The following is a 12,773-nucleotide window of genomic DNA, read 5'->3' on the forward strand; positions in this document are numbered from 1 at the left end:
TCACAGCCTGGGACCTGGGGTTGGCATCTGAAGTGGGGGGAAGTCTGGAGGGACGGGGCCCTCCCCCTGCGGGGTCTGTGCTGGCTGCGGGGCGTGTCACCGGCGTCCAGAGAGCTGGAGAACTGCTGGATGTGACAGAGAGGTGCTCCATGGCAGGGGAAGCGAGTTTTACTTTGAATCCAAAAAGAGCCCAGTCGGGTGGAGCGCCATCTCAATACGCCAAGGCTCGGGTTCCGTCCCGGGTCAGGGCTCACACAAGAACCGCCACTGAATGCACAGCAAGTGGAACAACAAGTGATCCTTCTCTCCATCTATCTATCTCACTCCCTTCTCTCTAAAAATCAATAAATAAGGGTTAAAAATAATATCCAGAAATAACTGAAAGCATGGTCTCCAAGACACAGTGTACACCCAGGTTCATAGCAGCAACAGTCACTCATGGCCAGGAAGTGCAAAAGCCCATGGGCAAACACACGTGGTCTATGCACACGGCAGCTTAGCACTCAGCCTTAAAAAGGAAGGACATTCTGACACACGGGACAGCACGGTGACCCTTGAGCGCCTTCTCCTGAGTGAAATAAGCCCGTCAGGAAAAGCGAATGCTGTGTGACCCCCCCTACAGGAGGCGGGAGAATGCCCAGCTCATGCAGGCGGAAAGCAGAACGGTGGCGTCCTTCGGAGAAGGGGACGGAGGAGCTGCTGTTTCATGGGTACAGTTTCAGTTTGCAAGATGAGAAAGGCCCGGAGATCGGCTGTACCACGTGTGAATATATGTAGCACTACTGAACTGGACCCTCAGAAATGGCTAAGAGAGTGCATTTTATGTGTATTTTACAATTTAAAAATTGTAAGTTGAAACAACGCATCAGCACAATCATTCCTTCATCTGCTGCCCTGGCCACATCTGGCTCAGCTTCCTAACACGTAGGAAGTTAGAGCCGGCGGGACTGAAAGGCCGACTTCAGTTTCGCAGGGCAGACCCTGGAGGCCACGCGAGGTGCCGGGCGGTCTCGGTGGCCAGCAGCAGAGACGGGGCTGGAGGGAAGGGCTCTCGTAGCTCAGACGGAGGCCTGCCCTGCACCCCGACCCCAGCTCTCGATGGAAGAGTAGTAATAACTCGCATTCACTAGGGGGGCCTTCCCACACCCAGGGCCTGGGGGCCAGGCGGGCTTAGGGAAGGAATAGGCCTGTGGCTAAAGTCCACGTGGTCTGACCGTCACGGCCCAGGAGCACACCTGGAGGGAGACAGGAGAGAGGTGACCCGCGGAGACGGCTCAGGCACACGCGGTCTCGTGGCGTGTTCCCCCGGGCTGTTCTGGAACTTTCCCCCACACAGACCTTAGAAGGAACGGCACCCCTCAGGCCGTGAGGAACTGACCCTTCTCCTGCCCGCCTACCGGAATACCACACACAGCAGGAGGCGTGCGTGTGGGTTATTTTTTATTTTACTTTGAGGGTTGGGAAAAGATGGAATTGAAGGTAACAGGTGATTGTACTGGCAGTTAATCGGATAATTTTGTGAAAATAAAGATAAAAAGCACTCTTGGTCACTGCTTGGGCTGGGACCTATGCCACGAAGGCGGAGGTGCGGGTGAGAAAGCGATCGCCCTCCCAGCGCCTGGCCCTCCTCAGGCACCTGCAGTCCGGACAGCGGAGGGCGGCCCGGCACCCACTGGCCTTTTCCGATTCCCTTTGGGCGGGTGAGGCTTTGCCGGGACACAGCTCTCTGGGCGACGGGGCTCACTCGGCAGTGCGCGAGGTAGGTTCTCTTTGCGTTTGGCAGACATTCCTTTTCTTGCTTTAACCAGAGGGCGGCCCACGTCCAAGGTCAGAGCAACCCCTCAGCTGCCCGGAGTCTGCGATCTGCCCAGCGTCTAACTCTTCACCTCGGGGGCGATGTTCTCTTCGTCCACAGGCTGTCTGGGCTTCAGCTGGCTGCTCAGGGTTAGGAAGGAGTATCGCAGGCCGCCCGCCATGCTGGAAGGAGAGGAAGGGGAGATAAAGAACGCCCGCGGCTGCTCCATCGCGGTCAGCACCGTCAGCTCACTCAGAAGGGAGTTAGCGAGCCCCGTTTTACACCTGTTTTTAGGTTACTTGATGAGAATTACCCCTCTTAGTTCAGAAATCTTTTGGGGCAGAGAAAAAAAAGAGTAGATCAAATCTAACACAGAACTTTGTTGATAAAATAAGCACTGGGTTATTACTGAATAAACTGTACATTATTACCCTAAAATAGCGCCCCATGTCTAGGACCCCAGAACGCCCTTTAAAAGTATTTTGGTCTCCCCTCCCGCTATCCTCAGCCCTTGGTGCTTCGATGGCGCCCGAGTTTAACGAGGCCACTGCACCAGAGGGAGACAGACCGGGGGCTCTTCCGGGAGGAAGGCGCGTGGATTAAAGCCGACCTCAGCCCTGGAATGTTCATTACTCATGACACACAAGGGGAAACAGATGAACTGAGTGATTTAAGTGAAATTATCTTAGAAATTGGCCTGTCAAACACCTACTCCTTCACTTATAACACACTAGAGGCCCAGTGCACGAAATTCATGTGTGTGTGTGGGGGGGTGTCCCTCAGCCCGGCCTGCGCCCTCTCGCAATCCAAGACCCCTCGGGTAGGGTCCCTAGGCCTGGCCGGCGATCAGGGCCTATCCAGGCTTTCCTTCCCCGGGCTGCTGGCAGCTGGCCCCGCCCCCGCCGCTGCCACTGCTTGCCATCTGTGTGGCGCTGCCCCCCCACCCCCACTACTGGTCGCCTCCCTCTGCAGGCGACAGGCGTGGGGTGTGGTCACTTGGCTGGCCTGGGCTTCCCTCTGCGGGGCAATCGTGGGGCGATGGCGGGGCCCCCCAACCAATCGCATCGCACCCGCCTTCGCTGGCCTGGCGCCAGTGCGTGGCATAGCGCCGTCATCCCGACGGTCGTTCTGCCGTTCGGGCCGTTCAGTCAATTTGCATATCACGCTTTTATTATTATAGATTAGTCAGACTTTTACCAATTCATATTTTGCAAAAATGAGTTCACTTAAAACCCCCACTTACCAGATATTTAACCCTATGAAGTTTAACACAGAGAAAACGTAGTCTCCTCCGACTAACATCCCAATGTAGGCAATGGATACGTTCTGCAGGGAAAGAGACGCTCGGTCATTTTAAAAGTGCAGAATTTAGGGGGGAAATACACGTCTAAGGTGAAATCTGAAATTAACTCTTTTAGTTACTTTGCACACAGTAGGTGCTCACAGAACGTTGGATGAATGGAAATCCATTGCATATAAAAAGAATGAAGTGAACTGTGGCGTGGCAATCACAGAAGACTGCATTATCCGTGCTTCACACACAGGGAGAAGAGGTAGGAGTTGGGTAACAATCCACTTTCCAGAGCCCATCTCTCTACCATCACTGGGTAGTGAACGTTCATTATATTGACCCTGAACTTGAACGGGTCAGAGATGTCTCATCCATTCCAAGCCGCGCTCTGCCCAGCGTACCGCAGGAGGCCTCCGGAGCTTCCCCACCTGGTCCACGTGAGGAGGGACACAGAGCAACTGTGGAAGAGAACGCAGACACTGTCCGCTCCGTCCGCGTGTGCACTCAGCGGCCTGCACGCACACACGTGCCCAGGCCCACGGTGAGTGGGGCGCCCTGCCACGGAGCGGCTGTCTTCACCAGGATTCCCTTTCTTCGTCGGCAGGTTCTCCCAGGAAGCCAACGTGCAGATGACGGGGCGTTTCGGCGAGCGTGGAAATTTGGCCATGTTTCAGCTTTCTTACCCCATTTCTCCAGACCATGTCCCTGCACCACCCCTAATTAAAACATCATAATGTGCCTCCCCTTTTGCAATTAGCTAGTCCTCCCTCTGTTTTATGGGTTAAAACAGTGGTCGGCAAACTCATTAGTCAACAGAGCCAAATATCAACAGTACAACGATTGAAATTTCTTTTGAGAGCCAAATTTTTTAAACTTAAACTTCTTCTAACGCCTCTTCTTCAAAATAGATTCGCCGGGCCGTGGTATTTTGTGGAAGAGCCACACTCAAGGGGCCAAAGAGCAGCATGTGGCTGGCAAGCCGCGGTTTGCCGACCACTGGGTTAGAAGACGGGAGAAGCGATCGCCCAGGCACAGCTGGAAATGTCACAGCCTCCACTCTTACTCCACTGATAACAACAAAATCAAACTCGGTTTCTACAGCAAAGACTGGGTTCACAGAAAGTCCTGCTTCGACTCCACACCTCCCCCCCGCCCCGCCCCCCACCCCCCCCACCCCCACCCTCCTGGCTTCAGCCCTTACCTTGATGGCTCCCACCACGGCCGTGGTCAGCGCCGAGTTGTAGTGGCTGCACAGCACGGTGGAGTACATCAGCAGGAACCTGCGAGGGAGCGACACCTGAGCGCCTGCGGCCGCGTGAGAACCACGGAGTGACCCCGCGGCACCGGAGGGGATTGTACCACCTACACGTTAAAACGCCTTTTAACTCTGACCTTTCACAGGAGAAGGGTCCAGTCATGCATTTGCCAGACTTCCTACCTTAAGTGTCCTTTTCATTTTGTCTGTCTCTTTCCCATTCATGGTTCCTCAAAAAGGGGGTAGGAACAATGAGATTTTTTGAAAACGATCTGAAATGTCTCATTTGACAGATACAGCACTGGGTGTTCATCCCCTCTGTGCATCAGAATCACCTGGTGCACTTTGTTGTTGTTGTTAATCGTCACCCGAGGATATTTTTTCCATTGATTTTTTGTTTTAGAGAGAGTGGAAGGGAGGACGGGAGGGAGGGAGAGAGAGAAACATGGATGTGAGAGAGACACATTGATGAGCTGCCTCCGGCACGTGCCCCCACCAGAACCTGCAACCCAGGTCCGGGCCCTTGACTGGGAATTGAACCTGAGAGCATCCGGTGCACAGGCGGGCACTCTGAGCTCTGAGCCACCAGCCAGGGCACCGGGCGCGTTTCCACACGATGGTGCCTGGCAGAGGCTCTCCTCCCAGTGGTTGGGGGTGGGGGGGGGAGGCGGGGTGGGGGGCGGGGGAGGCGGCCCGCAGGCAGTCCACGAGCAGCCAGCGCTGAGCAGCACAGGTGTTAGGGTGGAAAATCAGCGAGCAGCTGCTGGCTTTGGACAAAGGCGATTGACGTGAATGGATTTCCCGTGTCAGTGACACTCCGTAACTATTACCGAAGTTAACGGACAGGCATTCGACACTGTCAGTACTTTCTTACCCACTTGCCAAAAAAATGTCCACAGAACTGTGCCCAAGCACCAGACAGGAAAATACACACGCCCAGGAAAGAACCTACAATCCAGTCACAGGGACAGAAAGATTCGTTACCACCAAGTAGTGAAGAAAACTGGCTTCCAGCTAAGTGGGGTGCAAAATACCGCCCTCCTGAAACGGGTGATTAAATGCTGACAGAGATCACAATCAACACGGGTACGGCGGGGGGGGGGGCAGGGGGGGGGGGAATAACACTGGATTTTAAAGTCAAATCCCAGTTGGAAGGCAGGAGCAGAGGGAACCCCAAGAGAGGACTCAGCTGTGCACCTGGAGGATAAATCCTGCGGGAATTCAGCGCTCAGTCTCCAGTCCAGGCCCAAATCTCTCACTGCTGGCAACAGAATCAGAACCAGAACAGTGAGGGCGTTTGGCCTGAGATGTTTATTAGCAGGGGTGGTAGCGAACAAAGATTAAAGTACATCACGTGTTAACATAAAGTTGAGGAACAGGCTCAATGACAATCTTCAATTTTGTAATTCTCAGAAAAATGTCTGTTCTCGAGGTAATTACAATAATTTGACAAGTGAGAGAAGCCACCATCTCGGCCCGTGTGGCTTTAACTTGGAGTGTGCAGCTGACAGACTTGCAGGTTTCATCTGAAAGGAGTCGGAGAATCTGAGTAAATCGGCACACGCTACTCGCATGTTGAAAAGAAGCTGATTTATTTTCAACTTCGGTTTCTTAGATTTCAGAGGGCTGCTTTGCTGTGCAAAACTACCAGGTTCATTAGCTTTGCTGGGGCCGAATTAGGGCCTGGAATTACTGGGGGAAATCAGGTAAAGCAGATTGTAAATGCAGTTTTAAAAGGTTAAAAACCTTTTAATTCACTAAGTTGTAAATGGAACTAATTTACAGTAAATTGGTTAGGAGATTTTAATCAGTTAAACTTGAGATAACAAACCATTAATCAAATAATGAAAGTAAAATTATGTTTCTGCAGAAATTACTGGCTTTATAAATCGAGCAGCAGTATTTATATATTAAAGGCTTAACAAAACCTCCGTTTTAATTTTTACATTTTTTATAAATTCAACATTAATGTAGAGCCCCGAGGAACTATAAACAATCCCGCTCATGCATAAAACGAAAAGATTAAAAAACGCAGCCTGCGGCCGGTGAGGGGCGGCTCTGCGGGGCCGGGAAGAGACAGTGGCCCAGCACCTGCTCCGGAGGAGCCCAGAGTCTGCAAAACCGGAGGGCAGCCCGGCAGGGACCAAGCCCACGCAGGGGCACAGGAAAGCTCCAGCAGGCTGCCTCGCCGCCGGCACTGCGGCCTCACCAGGACGAGCATGGACATCCTTTAGTGTTATTTTCACTTTGGAGTTCCGATCCCAGGGTTCTGGTCACGCATTTTCTCCATCCCACGTTGTAGTGACACCATCTGGGCCTGCGTTCAGAATCACTGACACCTCGGATCTAAGATCCCAATGTCCATCTACCACGAGTGTGGGCGACCAGGGCACTCACTGGACAGCTGGGGGGGAGCCCCCTCTCTAACGTCCTGCCGGGGAGGGGGGGGGGGGGGGGGGGGGGGGGGGGGTTGGAGGCGGGGTTGGGTCTGAATTAGCCAGCAGATCTTGGTAACAGATGGCATCGCCACAGAAAGGCTGCAGTTCTTAGGGTAACCACAAGGTGTCCCCAAAGAGGATGAATATAAAACCACAAGATCAAAGTGGTGTATTTTTTTTTTCTCTCTAAGAAACGGAATGGATTTCTATATGCAAATAAGTACCCTGCGCAATCCTTTGGTGAAGACCCAGGCTCTAAACTAAAAGAACCTCTATTAACTCAGCCCAAAGGAAACCTCACCACTTTTAACACCAAAAAGTCGACCTGCACGTGACAGTTGTGATTTTGGCACCTGTGGTTGAATAAAATGCTAAGATACTTAAAAGCACTGCAAATACTCAGCAGCTTTTTGCCACTCTGCATTTTTTAAATCGCATATCATCTGTGTACGTTTGAAAAGCAATAGCACATATATGATACACATCTATTTAGATAGCAGATGCCAGCTATGCCCAAGGGAGAGAGGTGCCCATGTGGACAGCCCTGGACCAGAACCCCTGCTCAAGGGTTTCCTCCTGTTTATGCAAATCTCACACACACACACACACACACACACACACACACACACCCAAGCCCGTCTGGCACGCGGGTGGCCGTCACAAACAGAACTCAAATGACCTCATTTACAACCTGCTGCTGCTTACCACCCCATGCACAAGCATATACAGAAATTCAAAACAGATGTTCAGATAGTAAAAGGCACTGTAACCCTCCTTGCACCGACCACAGTGGTGCCCGGAACATCATGTTCTATAATTCTGGGTTTCAAAGAACGTCAAGCATTCTCATCTTGCCGTCTCTGGTAGGACTCTCCAACCCCAGGCCTCCGTGATGTGTGATGACGCTGGTCATGGGATGAATAGGCCCGTCTTCCTAGAGCATCGATCACACACTAAGATTTGTTTGCTGAGGAACTATGGGAATATCTGCCACCTTCAAAGCTCTGTCGTCCCAGTGCCCAGCAATTCACAGCATCCTGTTTTCTCATGTGCTGCATCTTGCCAGTATCAATGACAGATCAAATAGAACACTTTTTAACCCAAGTAGGGAAATCTGATGCGTTTGTGTTTTTTATTAAGGAACTAGAGGCCCAGTGCACGAAATTTGTGCACTGGCAGGGAGTCCCCCTTCAGCCCGTCCTGCGCCCTCTCACAGTCCAGGATGCCCTCGGGGGATATCCAACTGCCATGGAGTCAGGAGAGGCTCCCACCACAACCCACCACCGCTCACCAGCCGTGAGCCTGGCTTCTGGCTGAGCAGGGAACCCCCTGTGGGAGTGCACTGACCACCAGGGGGCAGTGCACTGACCACCCTGTGGGAGTGCACTGACCACCAGGGGGCAGTTCCTACATTGAGCATCTGCCCCCTTTGTGGTCAGTGCACATCATAGCGACCAGTCATTCCACTGTTTGGTCTATTTGCATATTAGCCTTTTATTATATAGGATACATTACTGCTTCCGTGGGGTTAAAGGGTGTGTTTCTGGGGCAGAAACAGATTAGGATAATCTCACTCGGGCCTTGGGGCGGGTGCCAGTGGCTGGTATCAATGAACCGGAACCTGTCATTTCTCAGCGAGATTAAAAAGACCTGCAGAACCAGCTCTTAAAATCCAGCTGGTCAGCTTACTTCCAGTCTGTGTTTTACAATCTTCGGTCCCACAATCTAGCTTATCTTCCTGACACATTTCACTCCGTCATACGCTTTATTTACAAACGCCTGATTACAAATAACATTTCTTAACGCTGAGTCCTTCACCATAACTCCAAAGAAAAGACCCTCCTTTTCACCATTCCATTGGCTTTTAAATCACATTTTTAAAGTGTTATAATTTTTAAAATTTACTTTCAACTTGGAATAGAGGTTCGGTGGTTGAAAAAGTTTGAAAAGCGAACTTGAGCGCAGTGACTGTAAGTAGGAGGCTGAGCGTCCGAGGCCTCGGGCGTCTGGGGTGGACGCTCCTTGAGCAGGGACCTGAGAGAAGGGACAGCCGAGCCCAGCGCCAGCTGTCTGAAACCCAAGGACGCTCTCAGAGGCTCAATCGTTTCTACTACGGTGAAGAAGCAATGGGCCCACCCCAGGGTCCTGTGAGTGAGAAACTGCAGAAAGCAGGGTTCTGGAAAACCCTCCAGGCCGAAATGGAAGCTTCCCTCTAGAGCAGCTTCAGAATGAACACTGGACCCTGGAGTAAAGTATACACCACAGCAGAAAACTCTCAAATCCATGCTAAGGTAGACCCAAATCTGTCCGAGTGAACAGAGGACAGCAAGCCCTGGCCGCGTGGCACAGTTGGTTGGAGCGTCGTCCCATAGGTTGCAGGTCTGATTTCTGGGCAGGGCACCTACCTAGGTTGTGGGTTCGATCCCTGGTTGGAGTGTGTACAAGAGGCAACCAATCGATGTTTCTCTCTCTTTCCCTTCCTCTCTCTAAAATCAATAAAAACATATTCTCAGGTGAGGATTAGAGAGAGAAAGAGAGAGAAAAAGAAAGGACAGCCAAACTGAACAGGCTGGCCTCAAGAAACAGAAATATTAACAGCAATATATAATACTTATTGAGCATTTCTATGTGTGTGTAGCACTGTTCTAAGTGCTCTTTACTCATTCAGTTCACAGAACCTCACCTTATAAATAAGATACTTTAGCAGCTAAAGTTTAGCTCATCGTTCCCAGTTTAGAGGTAAGGAAACTGAGGCTCGACAAGGTTAAATAAGTTAACCAAGAACCATTGATAATAAGTGGCAAAGCCACAATTGAAACACAGACCATCTGATCCCAGAGTTCAGACACGTAGCTGTTGGAATGATGTGATGATTTTAGTGTCCTCAAAAGACCTACTTAAAAAACTGAGGCCTACCAAGTTTTCATCCTTAACCTTTGCACTTGGATGTCGAGTGTGACTCGACACTGTTAGCATCGGTAGCAGCTCTTTTTATACTCTTTGAATGTATCAATAATTTGAAATATAAAAAAATCCAATAAATAAGTTTGTATGAAAAGAAACTCCAGTTTTTTATTCTACTGCCGTGCTTTGTAAAATCTGGGGTATTTAAAAATTAAATCCCGAGTAGAATAAAGGAATTGAGAAAAAAGCAAGCAAGTGCAAAGGGTTAAAGTTGAGTGAAATCTGAAATGTTAATGATTTTATCATTTTTACTAATTTATTTATAATTACTATGCTTTAGGACATTTTCATTTGCAAAGTGAGTACTGATAAAATAATATACTAAAAACGTTTAACAGGAGAGTACTTGTTTTCTAAGAAGCACATTATTAAATGGGGGGGGGGCAGTATATGGAACTGTACACAGATGGGGTCAAGCCCCAGAGAGTGACAGCTCCCACCCAGCTCGAAGGCCACAGCACTTACAGGACAGCTCCCCCAGAGGGCTCACTTCTTGATTCCCTCCATGGAATGGTCACATGGTAAAGTACAGGTGAAAAAAAGTATCTCATCAAGTTTGTAACAACACTCGAAGCCTGGTGCACAACATTCGTACACTGTGGGGGGAGGGGAAGGGAGTCCCTCAACCCGGCCTGCGCCCTCTCACAGTCCAGGACCCCTCGGGGGATGTCCAACTGCCAGCTTAGGGGGAGCAGGCCTAAGCCGGCAGTGGCACATCCCCCAAGGGTTCCTTAGCGCTGCCATGGAGGTGGGAGAGGCTCCCGCCACCACCACTGCGCTCGCTAGCCGTGAGCCCAGCTTCTGGCTGAGCAGTGCTCCCGCTGTGGGAGTACACTGACGACCAGAGGGCAGCTCCTGCGTTGAGCATCTGCCCCCTGGTGGTCAGTGCATGTCATAGCGACCAGTCGTTCCACAGCTCGGTTCATTTGCATATTAGGGTTTTATTATATAGGATGAGAAAAGACTTGGGAACTTGGCTCGGCTGCTCACAGGTGAATGGGCTGAGGCAGTAGAAAGGCGCTGGTCTGAGTTTGTATTGATATAGGTTGATTTATTTTTAATTGGAAAGGGGAAAACGATGGTTTGATAAGGGTAACTTACAACATGACTGTGTAGTCTGTTTTTGCAGTTAAGTGATCTCAGGCAACAACTGGGAAAACTACAAATATTTTACCAACTTATGTTAGTAAACAACAATGGCTGCCTCAGCACTTTGAGTACTTAGTACTCTCTCTCCCCTTGAGAACAACCAGTGACTGGAAAGAACACATTATTGGAGAGATTGTTGGTCTTTCAAAATCACTCCTTTGAAAGAGGAGGAACTGGTGCAGAGTAGTAAGCAATCAGGGCCAGGCAACAGTCAGGGCCGCAGACAGCGGGGCAGGGTCAGCTGCCTCGGGGCAGGCAGAGCAGAACAGCACTGTCTGAAACTGAGCCCTGGGCCAAACTCCAGGTGGGGGAGACGGACCACAGTAGCCCCCGTACCCAGACCCTCAAAAAGGCCTGAAGTGTCCAGGTCAGGGGCAACCAGCTGGAGCAAAATCGATTTGTCCCTGTAGGCAAGTTTCTCAAATTCCCAATTTCAGCCAATAGGCCTGATGAAGCCATAGACTCACAATCACAAGTCATCAAGCACACTAGAAAGAAGACCATAATGACAGTCACAAACTACACAGTTAGTCAATAAAGTACATATTTAGATTCTCAAGAACTGTGGATGTTGGAATCATGAGATACAGAACACAGAATAGCTATGCACGGGACACTTAAGGAAATAAAAGGGGCAGTCACAAGGACTGCCAATGAAAGAATGAGAAGACAAGTTTGAAAAAAGGCTGTGAACTTGGACAAATAAAACATAAAATCGTTCAAATAAAAGAACTCCATCATCAGGTTAAACATTAAGTCAGACACAGCTACAGAGAGAATGACTGAACTGGAGGATATACATAAATATTTTTACTGTATGTGGCTGCATTATGCAATTACAACCCAGTTTGAAAATTGAGTGCTGATCAAAGAGATCATGAGTTACCTTTCTTCAGATACACGTAATTAAATTGCAGTATTTGTGGTTAAAAAAATAAGGGGTAAATTCATCTTTCTTCACAGGAAAAGCCTTTTGATAAGTAACTCCCTGAGACTCATGCAAAAACCCTTTTGTGTGGGAAAAGACACAGGTGCTTGTATACACATGGAGCCCAGCCCCGGAAGGATGCTCCAAAGACTTCCATCAGCGCTTGTCTCTGGAGAGGAACCTGCGGGGCTGTCGGGCGGGAAGCAGGGACCGTGGACGGATGAAGGACGATGAGGGAGGGAGGGTGGCTGCCTGCCCTGCGCATTCTTTCGCAGGTTTGGATTATTTGCTAGTTGCATGTATTACCTGTTCCTGAAAATTTTCAAGTTCATGGAACATAAAAAAGAAGAAGAAAAGAGAGACATGGCTACATGGCTCTAACAGAAGAATATTCCTAAGAAATTTTTTAAGAACAAAAGCCTAAAATTATTGGACAACATAATGACCTTGACACCTCTCAGAAATTTCCCTGAATATAGCAGGTACAGCACTACAGAAAATGGTTGTCATTTCCACTCTGTATGTGGGGTGGAGCTTGGAAAACGTGGGACATTGTGACAAAGACAAACACAGTACGGAATCTGACATGTCAGCTAACTTCATTTCAAACTCACTGTCGGAAATCAATAGGCAACATCATATTTGGAATAGACTGTGACATGTGACATGGGTCCCAGTCCACTCCTCTGCTACAGGGGTACTTTCCAGAGAAAAGTGGAGAAGCCGAAACAAAGGAATTTTGACAGAACAGAGAGAATGTATATTTTTTTATATTACCTGTCAAGAGATGCCATAGACCAAAGCTTGTACTTATCTATGGTTTCTTACCCCAAAAAACAGGAAAGAAGAAACTGTATGATAAATAGAACATTCTTCCATTGGTTGAATTCAGTAGCCTGAAGAAAATGAATGATTAGATTAATAACGTTACAGTTTAGATCTACTGGTTTTAC

General features: G+C 49.5%; 1 protein-coding gene across 3 annotated transcripts in view; it reads right to left on the reverse strand.

Annotated features, from left to right (window-relative positions):
- Nucleotides 1–1,470: 1,470 nt before the first annotated feature.
- Nucleotides 1,471–12,773, reverse strand: part of SLC35D2 (solute carrier family 35 member D2) — a 55,303-nt gene continuing 44,000 nt past the window's right edge. For 2 of the 3 annotated variants that reach the window (XM_054727343.1, XM_054727345.1), the window contains 3 exons: nt 4,288–4,366; nt 3,039–3,121; nt 1,471–1,977 (listed from right to left, as the gene is read on the reverse strand). In XM_054727343.1, coding sequence (XP_054583318.1) covers nt 1,801–1,977; nt 3,039–3,121; nt 4,288–4,366 — 339 coding nt within the window. In that variant the 3' untranslated portion in view covers nt 1,471–1,800. Of the gene's footprint in view, nt 1,978–3,038; nt 3,122–4,287; nt 4,367–12,648; nt 12,717–12,773 lie in introns of all 3 variants that reach the window. The other variant, XM_054727344.1, reaches the window with a different exon arrangement.

This window comes from Eptesicus fuscus, chromosome 15 (assembly GCF_027574615.1).
Source record: "Eptesicus fuscus isolate TK198812 chromosome 15, DD_ASM_mEF_20220401, whole genome shotgun sequence".
NCBI classification, from domain to species: Eukaryota; Metazoa; Chordata; class Mammalia; order Chiroptera; family Vespertilionidae; genus Eptesicus; species Eptesicus fuscus.